We start from the raw sequence: 15,926 nt of genomic DNA on the forward strand, positions 1-15,926 counted from the left end.
AGGATTAGATAAAAGATAAAATCTCAATAAAGTCTGTATATCACATCTCCAACCAGAAAAGGAGCCGGTTTCTTTGTGAACTCGCTAACTCATGATGTGATCCAAAATTACACTTTATTTTTTTTTTCCTTTACAGAGAGCATCTCATATGTTACAAATTGACACTTTAAGCGGATACAACTTGAGCGATAGTCTAAAATAAAAAAGAAAACGCGATTCGGTGTACATTACTCAGTACAATGGAGAAAAAGGATCAGTTTCATGTATGCTTGAAACCAAACATAGCAATCTAAACACCAACTTCACTTCGGCTCATTCTATCTTTTCAAGTACCTCCAACCGGGATTTCCTCTTCCAGCCTTTCATTGCAGCAACAAGGTTTATTAGCCCCACGATCTGATTTTTACTGTATTCCTGCACAGAACGGGTAGTGTCACATTTAGAACAAACAAAATCGAAGCCTTGAATAGGATATTAAAATGATGCCGATTAAAAGATTGAGCCATTGTGCGGAGGTTGCTTACTGGATGAGCATGAACCCAGTGCACGTATTCAGTTTGTGGAAGATAGTAAGCCTGTCAAAAGAGTTGAGAAGGGAAAGAATAGCAGTTAGATATCATGATATCAACTGTAGTTCTAAATGAATTTCTATAATCCAGATAACAATCAAGGCTCAATTAAGCAAAATTAATCATCCCTCACTATGTGCACATCCTAATATAGCATTCATAGAATAGATTTGCATAAACAGCTATAATTACCTTAATGAAAGTCTCAACTATTTGTAACTTGGGTTTTACATTTACGGGTACAAAGTGTCGTAGACCATTGATTAGAACCTGAAAAGAATAAAGTCAATGCTCAATTTCCCGCATATATCCGCTCAAAAAGAAGCAGAGAAGAGTATGAAACAATCAAAACGTCCAAATTCCTGCCATCAACATCATTACCACTTAACTAACCTGAAGATCTAACGACATGAGAGCACGTCCTTCATCAGTGCACCTTTTCACCCTTGAGAGACCTTCAACAAGAGTTTCAGCCACTATTTCAACTCCATATTCTAAGAGTTGGTCCTGAACCTGAGGCAACGGGAACATGGTTAACATGATTTATAGAGATTGTCCAGAACTTTCAATTATAGCTTCTACACACCCTACACAATCACACCACCAATCCAAATTAGCAAAACAACAGCCCAAAGGTGTTGCATGTATGATGTACTGATTTAAAAACTACTATCCTCTGTGCATGCTAGAAAGCTTCAATTATTACAGCACACTTCATTTCTGCAATACATCTATATCTATATATGTTAACAACAGTGAACATAATGATATATAAGTTGGTCTCCTATCAGTTAATCAGCCACTTCAAATTAATTTAATAAAACGTGCACCAAATGATTGTAATGCGTGTAACATTGACAGAGCAATCCATATGAACATAAATTAAAGATATCAATGTATATATTTCAGGGTAATCAATTGAAAAAGACTAGATATACCGTATGCTCATGCAAAAACAAAGTAAGTTTCAATGAATGTTATCCACAGGATAATCTTATTTAAAAAACTAGATGCGCTCAAGTGAAAACAAAGAAAGTACATAATTAGGACTAAAGTGAAAATGGTACCAATCATTACCTCTTTATTGATTCCCCCATGAGCAAGCCTTGTCTTATAGTGCTTAAATTCGCCCAACAACAAATCCACATACCTAGTTATGCCAATTTGAGAGAGTTTGATCAAAAAGCTGTAGGAGATGCTCCACAGACATGGCTTAGAGAGAAACACTCCATGTGAAACTAATTATTCTTTATAGAAAACTCTGTAATGCATTCACCAATATGATCCTTTGGCCTACTTAGAACACATGTAGGCTATTATTATCAGGGATGATAAAAGTGAGCAATGATTCTATAGCAGCAGTAATCTATATCTGAATAGTCTCCCAGAAAGATTTTTTGTTCATTCACTTGCTAACTCCCCAAACTGTGCACGACTAAGAGAGCTATTGTTATTTTTTTAAAAAAATATTCTTTATTCTTTTTGCATCTATTTTTGAGAAGTAGAAAATAGGAAAGATCTCCAGAGATGCTCCATTCATCGTTTGAATTTGGTTTCAATTTTCTCTTGGCATAGGTAATAAAAGGCCTGAAATATGGAAAATTGTAGCCTAAATGAAAATATAATTGTTAACTTCGACACACAAAAGAATTTGGTAAATGACGCCAGACAAGGACATTGCCTATATATATGCATGTATGTGTATAAAAGTATGTATATACATGACTATTTTGGGAGTGGACAGCCTCTCATAAAGACTTTATCATTTGGTCAAATTCCTGCAAACTAAAGCCCGGATAACTACCGGCTCTACAGATTAGTAAACATTAATATAATGTTTCATTACGTTGCTAGCTAGGACTCACAGCAAATTTCAAAAAGTGACCAAGAAGCAAAGTAGATCTCCTTGAAAAGGATCCGCAAGTAACAGCACCACCAACATCATCCAAATATGATTCAAGTAGATACATACAAAATCAACAAGAAAACAAAATACATTATGGAACTCATTCAAGACCAAATACATACAAAAAGAAATCACTCGCATTAAAAAAAAGGTCATAACATCCCCTAAATGAAGAACCTATAAATAAATTATGGAACTCATTCAAGACCTTAATAGAGTTAATCCAACAACGATGTCTCAGAAATAGGGCAATATGTTGCAAAAATTATAGCATCTTTGACATACAGAATTCTTATTTCACCCAAGAAAAGCATCAGAAACAAAAGTAAAAAAGAATTCGTAGCCTAACATGAGAACAAATAGTTATACACAGAATTGCAATATTGTAAAAGTCAAGAAACAAATTTATTTCAAGGACTCAGAGAAACAAACCCATTATGTTCCAGCCCAAGCTCTTTCACTTCCCATTTCGCATTAGCAATTCGATCAACATAGCTGCAAATTGATCTTATGTATCAAAGATAACTTTAATAATATAAACAAAAATGCCAATCAAAAGATAAGAACCACCCCATAATACTAGTCTACTAGTGCTAATATTCTTTACTTCTCACATGGGAATACAATCAAGAAGAAGCCAAGTGGACAAATGTTTGCAACAGGCCAAATAGTATTAAAGAAAAACTGAATTTTGATCTGAAATTTTAAGGACATAAGTTGTTGGCCAATCACAAACATTGGGAGAAGTTTCATGTTAATTACCGTAATACCAAGCACAAACTAGAATCACACAAATAAAAGGTCTTTTTAAACTAGCAACAAACAATACTTGCAGAGGCAATTGCACCCATATTGGCTTTCTCCAACCATTTCCATAACCAAGTTTCTATCGGTTCAATCAGAGACCGGCCGGTTCTCTCTCATAAATCCTAGCAAGCAATAAACACTCTGGCTTACCCATTAATCTGTAGTAGTAATCTTGCAGTTGTTCTGTGTATGTGCTCTGCAAGATCTGGTACAGAATCCACCTAATAAAGACCATAAAACTAAAAATTACAATAGAAAAAATACAAGAGCTTTTATGCATTCACTAAGAGGAGGACACATCTCTCTCCAATGAGACTAAAAAAAGAGAGTAGAAGACGATATCCTTATGGAAGGACGACCAACATATGCATCATATTATGGAAAACTATATAAACAGAGAATTAGAAACCTAATCTCTGGAATTAATAATGTTATCTATCTTATAGTCTTTTGTTTTTGGAGTAAAAGACCATGAAGAAACAACAGTTAAGCGTCAGAATCTAATTCCGGAGTTATTGGATGTCATACTAAATAATAGAATCTAAATCTGGAATCATGCTCTGTTCAATACTTGTGGGATTTAAGACTTGTATCACTTGAATAGGAGTGATGTATTTTTTCTTCCCAAAAATAATGCAATCTTACATCTACAGATTTGTGTGATTCTAAAACTACTCATGTATATTCTAATTTAATCCTCAAATTTCTATGTGATGCAATATAAACAGCATCTATCAATTTCTACAAGATACTGAGGCAGTTTGGCAAATATAAGTTACTGATATATCATTCAAAGAACAGATAAAAGTTACTCCAAGAAGGCAAAAAGTAAGAGTCTAAGATAGCAAATACCAGGTGTACATAGAAATCTTCAACCATTACTGGATTTTTTTGAAGAAGCATTGATTGTAGATGAGCTTTAGATCTATGCAATATTTGAGCAACAAGAGATATGGTTTCAACACCAGCACATCTTTCCTGCAATATAATTGACATGTCATTTCTTCAAATGCATACTAAATGCTAGACAACCAAAAACCCTTGAAGACCAACAGAAATCACAAATCCAACGACACTATGCCCACTTCCCTAGACAAAAGATAGGCATGCAATCTAAAAACTAACCTTTAAATTTAAGCAAGCAAGCAACATAATCTTCATATCACTTATATACATAATTTTGCTCAAGAAATAAATGTAAAATCTAATAATGAACCTAGTAAAAATTGTAGGTAGGTCTCTAGTAACTAACAGGGTTCAAATTTGTTGCAGTGCAGAGAGACCATCGAGAAAGTGTCGTATACAATGTAAATCTCCTTAGAGTTACAACTATTATTGCTCAATATTTTTACAAGTAACCAGGATTAGCAAAAAGGGGGTATTTAAAAGATTGACAGAATATACAACTCTTTCTCACATGAAAAGGCAGCTGCACTTCAAGAAGAATAGATATGTATCCTAAATAGACAACAAAATTTTGTACTAACTTGTTACATAAAAAGACAAAAACTTCAAAAGTGTATATTATAAACTGATGGAAGAATAACGTAGTACAATTAAGGCTACAACAGGACATCAAGTGACCAAAGACAATGCGTGCTTTTGTGCAGTACATTTACAAAGCTAAGTTTGCATCTCCACTTGTTTTGAATGGCTATTTCAAATGTCTACTGAACAGACATGAAGAACCCTCATTAGCATTGGTTCAGCAACGCACGAATTATTGTGAAGGACAGACAATGAGCGGGAAAGTAATACAAAGTATATGGTCATTGTATTCAAGAATCTTTATTGATAAAACATTTCTTTGGGTACCTTGAGGCCAAAAGACGTGCCTTGCAAGTGACCAAAGTTTGTATTAGAGGGACTAGTAGGTGTTACATCAGCACGTACGAACGATGTATTCAAAGATGTCGGTGACGCAGATGAAAAAGGTCCCGACTGCGGTTTTATCCACTGATCACAATCTTGCATTATTCTGGATAAAGCCGTCTTCAAACGATCTGGGAACCAAATGAAGATACCATTATGCTTACATTACATGACATTCAGTACTTTTGCATACATCTTAGCTCGACTGAAGATGATAACAATTCTTAAGCAGATGATAAGAAAAGAAAAGAAAAAACATGGTGAATTAAAGACCAGACATTTGCTAACATTTGCTAAAAATGTAAGAGAAGGATAAAGAAAACAAATATCACTTACAATTAAGAACATCAGTTGAAGACCTTCCACTAGAGGTAGTATTTTGCTGGCCAAATGTTTCAAATACATAGTAGAAGAAAAACTCAAATAACTGGCATATTCCCTGCAACAATATACTGAATCAGGAAATTCAATTTAGACAAAAAAAAATGAAAATATCAATGAGATTCTAAGAAAGCTGAATAAAATTAAAAAGCAAGTAACATGACAAATTAAAAGGCAAGTAAGAACATCTTATCTATCTCTGACAGAATTAAAAAGCTATGAATGTCCCTTGTAACCTTATCTATCTAAAATAAAATTGACTCGATTACCAACAAAAAAAAGATGACAGACAGCAAGGAACATACCTTAAAAAACTCAATATTCACAGCTTCTAATTTCTGCATAAGCCTAGCATATTTATCCATTGACCTAAAATGTACAAATACATACTGCTCAATACACCCAAATATAAGAAAATAATCAATATGGTAGTATATGAAGGGAAAACTTGTTTTAAACCTTAGAAGGCAAAGAGATGATCCTGTTTGTGCTGTGATTTCATCTGCAATCCTATGTGAAGAGCGAGAGCTTGAAACATTTGGTCTAGATATTCGACTTGGAAGTTGACTATCCTCGTCAATAAAGTCCGCAAGAAGATCTTCATTTTCATCTTCTGAGCCAGTAGCACCATTCATATGATTTACATCAGCCTTTTTGGGAGAAAACTTATCACCAAGAAAATTGACATTTACATCCCCATCGTAGTCTCCAGAGATTTTCCCATTTAGTATAGGACTCTGGCCCTCTCTAGAAGCATGTGTTAGTTTCAATATAAAAGGATTTCCACTTTTAAGCCAATGCGTAAACCCACTCTTCTTGTAAGCAGAATCAACTGAGTTAACTAATTTGTCGGTATGAAGTACCCTGGCATTAGTAGAGTTGCTGTTTGATGGAATGATTAGTGCTGCTCCATCCCCAACAAGCCCAGCAAAACTGATTACCTCAATCGTATCTGGTGGCAATGTCAGCCAGCTCTCCTTTTCCAAAACCATTTTAAGTGCCTAGACAAAAAAAAAAAAAAAAACAACAAAACAAAACAAAGCCTAAATTATGTCACAACAACATCAAGATTTTGCAGCAGAGAGACCATTGAGCATGAATGCAGAAAAGAAAGAAAACCAAATGTAGCAATAACGAAAGAGTACTGCTTGCACAATGTTGCAGAAAAACATAATGCGCAACCCTTTTGAACCCACAGAAACCAGCTTGAAGGACACTGTAATAAATAGGAAAACAATGTGTGGGCTAAATAAACGGAACACACCTCTCTAATTAGAGTTCTTTCACTTTCTGTACACAATGTCTATCAAGACATTACTATTAACGTATGCAAAACTATAAACAAAATTCAATCTACAAACTGAACAAGCCTCATTATACATGCAGAACAATCTAAAAGGGAAAGAGACATCAAAAAGAAGAAAGAGATCGGAAGTCCCATCATACTCTTTAAATCCCAACCTACCAATATAAGTATGTCCTGTCTTATCAGTTTATTTACAAACCATTGTAAGAGCCATGAAACTTCAGAAAAAGCTAGAACACAGCATATATAGTATGCTTGCATCAACAAGGCTCTGTCCAGTGTCCACCATAGACAAAAACCAGAGCAAACATTCAGCATGAAGAGACACTAACAGTTCCAACCACACAAGGAAATTGAAGCAGAGGATATCAACTTACGTATGCACTTTGCCTATGAAACGCAGCAAAATAATTTTCACAAACAGCCTTCAACTTCTGCCTGAACTCAATTGCTTCAACTCCACAGAAGGCTTCCCCAGCTAAGATAAAGACATTCAGATCTTCATAATTTTTCAAAAATTGGTGAATGCTTGTTGAACCAACAGCAGTTGAAGATAGCAACACCGAGACTCGACTTGTTGTGAGTTGCCAAAGATTTTTGCGTCCTCTAAGAAGAGTTTGGGACACAAAGGCCGTTGCATCGCTCCGCAGCTGATACCAAGGGGATCCACTGCTTGATGGTTCATCGCTATCATTCCCAGCTACATCAACTGGATGATGAGATTCTATAGATGAGGAATCTGTAGTTCTTAGAGGATCAGTCAAAGAGATATTTCTAGTCAATTCCTCTGTATAAGATGAACCAGAAGTTCCATTTACAGATTCTGAAATAGAATCATTATTTCCTGGGTCATTACAAGAAATTTTCGTAACCGAATCACTTTTCTGAATCTCTCCTGAATTCGAAGAGGTGTCACAGTTCTCCTTGGTACTTGAACTTTGACATGCTGAAACCTGTGATGGAGATACAAGAACTCAAGAGTCAAAAAAAAGAGAGAGAAAGAAAGACTCAGGAAAAAAGGAGAACATTGAAACGAAAACAAATGACATTGTCAGAAGAGCATTTCATATTTAAGATGACTACTTCTTTTGAACTCAAAAAATATATATATCGAAGATGACTGCATTTGAAGTCACAAAAGAGCCCTTCTAAGTTAAGTCCAAAGTTAGATAGAGAAGAGAAAGCAGATAAAGATATGTGTGCCCACATGCCTAATTCTAGTATTGCTACGACCCTCAAACTATTTCTACAGGTAAATGCATTACTTTATTCAAAGACTAAAACTCCCATAGCGGGTGGAGTTGGGGACAGGCAGCAGGATGGACGCAGGCCTTACCCCCACATAATATGTGGCGAGGCTGTTTGCAGGAATTGAACCTGTGAGCCACATATTTGTTTGTACTTCATTCAAAGACTTTAGTTTAAAATAATATATCTGATTTGTAAAAGTTTAAAGGATGTAAGTTGTTCATCACCATTATGATTTGCTTCGCATATATTGGCAAACCGAAGGAAAAAAAGGTCCATAAAATACATGACATCAAGATGATAATGAGATAGATTTTCAAGTAAATATGAACATATTTTCAAGTAGCCACAAAAAAAAATTGTGTATTCAGTTGATCATGAGGACCAAATGTAAAGTTTTCTTAGCATCGGAGGCGTAACCAAATCAATGCCATGACAGACATTACACAATACTGCACACAAAAATAGGAAAGAGAACACCTTAACCGATTTGTAGGGCCCAGCAAGAATCATACAGAAGTTGTTAACCTGAGACCAAACTAACACGAAACGCAGAGCAAATGAGCAGCAGCGAACGGAGCTTTAGTTTACCTGATTTTCGAGCTGAAAGTTCATGATTTCATAATATGAGCACATCAATCTAAACAAGACAGCTAGTGTTCTCAGCAAACACTTCCGAAACTTGGATTCTGGTATCTGAAGGCACAGATCGCTATATGTCAGCCTGGAATTGAGTTGAAATGAAAAACGAATCAGGAAACACAGAAAAATTACAGAAGCTGCTACAATATGGTCAATACAGGACCTACTAAGATGAAAAGAATATACCTGCTATTTTGCATCTTTGCTTCCTGGTCCTGAAAAAGTTAATCAGTCATCTAAGTAATAATGTCTTTTGACAAGAAAGTGATGAACAAAAAATGCCAGGATGTTAAAAAGAATACAAAGCATATCAGTTTCATGCTATCCTGAGCTCAAATAAAAACATGACACAATTCCCCTTGCTACTGAACAATGAAGAAGAAGAAGATCAACTGGCTCCATCAGGTTTGTACAAATACCAACAAGACGTTTAGGTATATGTTAACTATCAGCTGTAAAAAAGAGTGAGTGGAACAGCTGACCACACAAAGACTTGTACTATTGAAACTGTTAACAGAGTATAGACCTTCCATTTTGTTTTTCTAGTTTCAAATTGGAAGGTCTATACCATCAGCTGTAAGAATAAATGAGTGGAACAGCTGACCACACAAAGACTTGTGCTATTGAAACTGTTAACACTTAACAGAGTATAGACCTTCCACTTTGTTACTCTTGTTGCATTCCATTAAGTCGTGAGCAGGTGCAAACCAGACAGTTTTTAGCATTTTAACTGAAAATGGAAATAAATTAAGATAAGCTACGAATTCTTTTTGTTGGACATTTCCAGGTTTAATTGGTCGATTCAGGGGAGAGAAAAGGAATGCAATATGGTCAGAACCAGTGCTAAGGGATAGTTTTTAATATGCCACCACACCTCTTGCACAATACTCTTCAACACAGACTGAGTTTCGGAGAGAACTTCCTGCATGAAGAAGCTTTGTATCTTCTCAGCAAGACCAGAAACGTCACCTATGAGCGCATATGCATCAACCACCTGTAAATCATCATGATGACCTCTGATTAATAACTTATTTCTGCACAAAAATGACTATAATCTAATCCTTCAGCTGGAACTTTCCATGAACCAAAGTAACCAATTATGTAAACAATATTAGGCCTAGTGTCAACTACACTGGGAACCAAAAGTAGCATGCTAGCTACTGTATGCTTGCATAAAGTGGTAACAGATTTGAAGAATGCAGTAGTACTAAATCAAGGCATTAAAAAATGCGGCAACAACTTCTGAAACAATTTATATGGAGAGAAATTAAATTTCACCAACAGAATGTACGTGAAGGTATGAACCGAATCAAAGACCAGGTAATCAATAGAGCCTAAAGCATAAAACCGAGAGAAAACAGAATTTGGCAAACCACCCCCCCCCCCCCCAACTCACACACACAAAACACTTCTCTCTGTAAAGAAATATTACGTCTCCTATGCTGAATAGAGGACCCAAGAGTCCTAACAAAATGCTTGAAAGAAAATTTGTTAAAAAAAGAAAAGGAAAAACTCTTCCATTGTATGAAATGTTTTCCATGTTGGAGATGTCCATAACTGGTAAATGCACACAAGCACTTTGAAAGATAATAAAGATACACTTAGAATAAAGGATTTATATACTGACAGTAATGTAACCCTCCCCCTTGAATTCCTGGCATACTGCCAACAAAAGTGAATCGAGCTTTTGTAGAGTTCTTCCCAGCCAAACCTGCAATTATGTTACAACTTACAAGAATTAACAGCAAAAACATAAGAAGAATCATGGATTGAAGTGACTGCCTAATACTGGATAAAAACAATTTTAGAAGTGAACTCTATGGATCTGAAAATAAAGAATTTCACATTAGAAGTAGTAGTATAAAACTATAAATCAAGAAGGATGCAATTTGAACTTGAAATGCGAGTAATGTATATGTTCACCTCCACACCACGACTCATCTCTTGTATTGCTGAAAGCTCTGAAAAACTATCTAACAGCTGCAAATACTCAGATAGGACTTGAAATGCCTGAACATAAGTAAGTCGTAAGAATATAACAATACAAGAACAACATAAAACAAATGAGACCTCAATCTCATAAAAGCAAGAAATCAAAACCCACCTTGCAGTAGTTCCCTTCTCCAGCAAGGGATTCTAGAGCTGTTTGCATGTCCAATGCATGACGAAGCTCAGTTAATAGTGGAAGAATGTCCTGCCATTGCAAATCATAATATATTTGATCCAATTTGTAGCCAAATAAACATAAGTTATGGTATCACTAGTTTTCAATATGCTACTATGTAGATGCAAATGCTCGTGAAACTATCAAAACTACTTTTACAAAATAACAAAAATGTCCGAAGGTGCCCAAAGAGAGTAAATACCAGAAGAGCTTGTTTCTTTTTAGAATTAGAATTTACAATTAAATCCCTTGAAACTTCATTCATTGATGAAGTAAGATGCCTTCTTCCATTCTGCAATGAAAGGCAAATACACAATGAAAGCCGTGTTAGTGACATAAGTAGCAAAAGTTGAGGACAGTGATCATGATGGCAGTTCATCATTCTTGTTATTACTACTTTAAATTTGCCTACCAAGCAGATGACATTGGCGACCTTCAAGTCCTTCTCCACTTCTCTCACCAAATGCATCCCCTTCACTGGCCAAAAGCAAGTATAAACATCTCATACAAAACAAACCTGATTTAAATTTACTTGATGATTAAGCATGGGTGAAACTAGGAAAGTAATTAGACTTGAAAAGACCAAAAAGTCACTGGGACAAGCAAAAGGCAAAAAAAGTAACAAGTCTCCATTGTACTCAAATTCTACAACTCTATATAAGGAAATTAATATCTTCACTGAAATGGCATGTGTTCTGTGTAAAGCATCATATTTTCAGATTCACATAGCCTGATAGGCGACTTTGCTAAAAACCAGTAAGAAGTCAAATCACATGAACAGAAAGTATAAGGAACTAATGACCACAACGCAGAATACAGATCAAAAATTATTTGAGCCAACCTACTACCAAGACAATTTGCTAATACGTAGGTGGAATTTAATAGGGACCTACCCATTACTTCATGATGCTCCATAACATGGAGGGACAATCGCTCTGCCACTCCATCCAGTTGTGCTAACCTAAGAGCAGCCTATACAAGAAAGGAGATTCATATAAAACATGATGCAAAACAATGCTGATTAACAACAGTGTAACCATTATTCAACTTGACCTGATGCAAAACATAAAAAAAAAGTAACATGGGAGATCATCTTCAGTGCTCATTGAAAGCAACAAAAATGACAGCCCATTGTATGAAACTCCCACCACCCCAAGATCCAAAAAAAGAAAAAAGTCAATTCTGACAGGTACAAACAGAATTACCACCATGATGGAAAAAGTACAATTTTCATTTGGACCTATGACACCCCAAGATGAAGCACAACAACCTTATATCAATAACAAGGTTTGGCCTCAGTAATGAAAGTAATCATCTCATTAATTAGACAAGAGTTGGGAATTAAACAAACAAAAAGATAGCATAGTCGATAAAGTAATTTTAAACAGAAGTTCATGACGAATCAATTGACCAAACAGCTATTAATGCTTATACATAAAGTACACTTCTTCGCTTGCAAGCAGAAATCTACCAGACATGCTCCTTTCTTAAATATAACAACCGGCCATTTATTACCCATGAGCAATTAAAATGTCTCATCAAATATCAGGATATATTCACATACCAAACAAGATGTAAAGTATTATCTACCCCACCTGGATCACTAAAATTTAACAAAACAAGCAATACCTGCTTCTCAAAATATTCCAACTCATTTTCTCCTGATGGTATATGCTCTAAAATAAAGCCAACCGGATCAAAGTCCTGCATAGAGAAAAAAAAATTAAAAAGAGTTCTGAAAACTCCAACCATCACACAAGAAAAATGATAAATATGGCAGATATATACAGAGACGAGAAACGAAACTTAAGAAGAGTACCCCATGGCGAAATCCACTCAACAACAAACAAGTCTCTACTTCGGTCTGATTATTGTAAGAAATACTAGTTCACACACCAGAGCTCATGTGCTTTAATTTCATGGATTAGCTACTTCTATGCATAAAGAAACACAAGACAAAGGATGCATATATTAAGGAAACTTACAAAAGAATGCCTGATGAAGCTAATGCCTAAAAGCTAAAACTTGAAAATTTTCCAAAGAAGACTTAGTATACAGGACAAGGCAATGACCCTAAAAAAACATTAAAAGACGATATATAAACCTCTTCATAAAACTGTTCCTCTAGCTCCTCCACCACATGATCTTGACCATACGGTTTGCTTCCATATATTGATCGCAGTTCTTCAGAACTTGATGGGAGATTGTACCTCTGATGAGGAGGCAATCCTGCTAGTGCACGGGCGACAACCGCAGCAGCTGCAGCTCGAGCTGGAACCTATACAAGGAAATAAAGAATATAAGACCAAAATTGTCACACACGCCAGCTTATTCTGTTTCAAAATATCAGCATTGTTAATCATTAAAAAACCCACCAGTAAAGGAACTTTCCAAGTAATAGTACAAGTTATTTTGAGCTTCAATCAGTAGTTATAAGAGTTCTTTTTAATGCATTTGCCCAAAAAGTTGCAGCAAATATATTGTGTAGAAGCAGAATATAAATCACTGGCCATGCTTCATAATGTAGCTCCCACTAAAAGAGATAGTATCTGATAATCTATCTCTTGAAACAAAGAATGGGAGGCCAAATTAACATAATCTAAGCTTAAAAATGGAAGCGTGGGCATAAAATTTGATGTCCATACCAATTAGTAATAACTGTAACAATTTTCAACCGTCTTTGATTGGATCTTCTGCATGATGTCCATATGTACAGTTTTCATTCTTTTTGAAATCACCATGTGTACCATTGAATTGGCAGATAATCAGGAAAAAAACAAATAATGCTTTGAAACTTGAAATAATTCAACTAGAAACGTAATGATCCACCAAAACAAAACCCAACAAAGACAAGGCACGCCACATTCTGTCTCAAGCCTGAAAAAGCACACGTTCTTTATTTCTTTAGAAGCGGAACAGAAAATCTGCACTGCCCGGCCAGTGGTCAAAATTTGCAATGTCAAACCGAAGCCCATGAACTCGATTAAACCAATAAACCCTCTCCTGAAGAACTAAACTGTTGACAAATCATTTAATTCTTTGGAAATCATAGAACTGAATTGCAAGTTTGCAACACTATAAACGATAAATAAACATTAAACCCTAATTGAGGTGCAGCAGTTTCAAGTGAGATCAAATACCTCCGGACGATCAGGAGCGGGAGGCAAGAGGCCAAGCGATCTAGCGGATCGAACAGAACTCAAAATCTTCTCACCAACCTTGGAAAGATCCATGTCGCCTCCTTGGGACAACAAAAACGGGAGAAAGAAGAAAACCCTAGACCCCGCAAACCCAGTCTCGCTCACTTCCCCACCATTGGAAAACAGAAACGAATTACCAATCACGCTAGCGAATGGGAACGGATTTGGCTGCATTAGTTTTCACTCAGAGACGGTCACGCAGCAGTTGCCCCATACGAAGACAGTATTTTCTTCTGCTTCGATTGCTGTCGTTGTTCTCTGGATTATTGATCTTGTGGAGATCTGAGACTCGGTTGTTTCCTTTCTTTGGTTTTCCTTTCTGGATCAGGTAATGCAGATTTGGAGAGTGATTTTTCCGTGGAATTTTTGTTCGTTGCGGTGCTTTATTGCTTTAGCTCCCTCGGTAGACTTTGGATCTCTGACTGACTTTAGACCATTAACACTGTATGTTTAAATTACTTTCCCGATCGTTATTTTATTCCAAATCTCATTAGGAGAAATTAAATATCACGTTAAAAAAAAAAAAAAAAAAAACACTAGCTTGTTCATAAATTATCAGAGGTGATTCCATTGACCATTTATGCATATGTGTTTAAAATGAAATTATAACAATAAATATATCTTCCAACGATATTTAAAAAAAAAAAACTGCTTCCCAAATTTATCAAACACTTCTTGATAAATTGATTTACATTAACAAAAAAATATGTGATGTGACATTTAATTTAATCCTTAGATTGAAAATTAGACTCCACAATTATTGATCAATACAAATTGAATTTGGGACCCTATAATTCCTCTTAAATTTTGAAATATAGAATTCTAATCTCACGATTCATGTGATGTCAAGTCATCTTTTTTAAATAAAATCAAAAAATATATGTGATGAGAGAAGATGATGTAACATTATTTTTTGACTGTTGGATTAAAAAAAATACGTGGCTAATTTGACAATTAAATGTAAAATTTTATACTATATAATTATTAAGGAATTGTAGAGTCTCAAAACCAATCAAATTAGTACACGAGTACACCCGCAATAAATCTCTATTATTTTTCTCATGAATGATAAATTCATATTATTAAATAACTTACTTTAATTACTAAATTTGATGATCTCATTTATTGAATTGTCGTGGGAAAAGGACATTGCTAACAATATAATGTAAATAAAATGCTTTGCCTAACTAGTTTAGTAACAAGTCAACGGCCCCCCTTCTCAATAACCTCGTTCATGCATGGTAATGACTCATGACTATCCACAAGTATAGTGTTGAGAATTTGAGATTGTTAATCCTCAAAACACATACTGATGTAATGAATATACACAATGTCACAACTCATAATTCTTTTAGATAAGATGGGTTATCTCAATCTATTCACACATTCAAATGTAAAGGTAAATAATTGGTGTGCACGATGCTCCCACATGAGCTTAGAGACAAGCAAGATGTTCGCGTGCCTTGCCTTATATATTACGTAGAGAGGTTATTTTTAGAAATTGAATTTGTGACATCTACATTGCATCCCATCAACTCTACCATTATGTCATATGTTTGCATATAAAAATGTAAACAATTATCGTGTACAAGACTCCCGTAGTGGGTGAGATCAGTGATATGAAGGTTATACGCAAACACTACCCCTACATAATATGTGGAGATGCTATTACCATAAATTGACATGTGATATCGGTTGCACCATTGATACTATTATTACTATACCACTAAGCCACATGATCGTCTATTAAATATGTCTCGTAAGCAAGGCTCCCTACAACTCTACCACTGGGCCACATATTTGACTATATAAAAAAATAAGTGTCCAAATA

The 15,926-nt window shown here is 35.4% G+C and overlaps 1 protein-coding gene across 2 annotated transcripts; it reads right to left on the reverse strand.

The window, feature by feature from the left end:
• Positions 1 to 4: 4 nt before the first annotated feature.
• LOC119991813 (syndetin-like) lies at positions 5 to 14,269 on the reverse strand. 2 transcript variants are annotated; one of them, XM_038838294.1, is made up of 25 exons: positions 14,036 to 14,269; positions 13,000 to 13,173; positions 12,525 to 12,599; positions 11,789 to 11,867; positions 11,308 to 11,372; positions 11,098 to 11,187; positions 10,836 to 10,925; positions 10,655 to 10,741; positions 10,359 to 10,442; positions 9,606 to 9,725; positions 8,918 to 8,946; positions 8,681 to 8,813; positions 7,219 to 7,794; positions 5,995 to 6,536; positions 5,841 to 5,904; positions 5,491 to 5,593; positions 5,098 to 5,285; positions 4,135 to 4,260; positions 3,433 to 3,503; positions 2,908 to 2,970; positions 1,647 to 1,719; positions 963 to 1,082; positions 762 to 839; positions 525 to 575; positions 5 to 414 (listed from the first exon to the last, which is right to left on the reverse strand). In XM_038838294.1, the coding sequence occupies exons 1-25, from the start codon at positions 14,267 to 14,269 to the stop codon at positions 313 to 315; spliced, it is 3,417 nt and encodes a 1,138-aa protein (XP_038694222.1). In that variant the 3' UTR covers positions 5 to 312. The 2 variants fall into 2 exon arrangements, with proteins under 2 accessions (XP_038694222.1, XP_038694223.1); XM_038838295.1 differs by lacking the exons at positions 13,000 to 13,173; positions 14,036 to 14,269 and having other exon boundaries at positions 313 to 414; positions 11,308 to 11,367; positions 12,525 to 12,587.
• Positions 14,270 to 15,926: the final 1,657 nt, after the last annotated feature.

The sequence above is a fragment of the Tripterygium wilfordii genome, chromosome 22, assembly GCF_013401445.1.
Source record: "Tripterygium wilfordii isolate XIE 37 chromosome 22, ASM1340144v1, whole genome shotgun sequence".
Lineage (NCBI taxonomy): Eukaryota > Viridiplantae > Streptophyta > Magnoliopsida > Celastrales > Celastraceae > Tripterygium > Tripterygium wilfordii.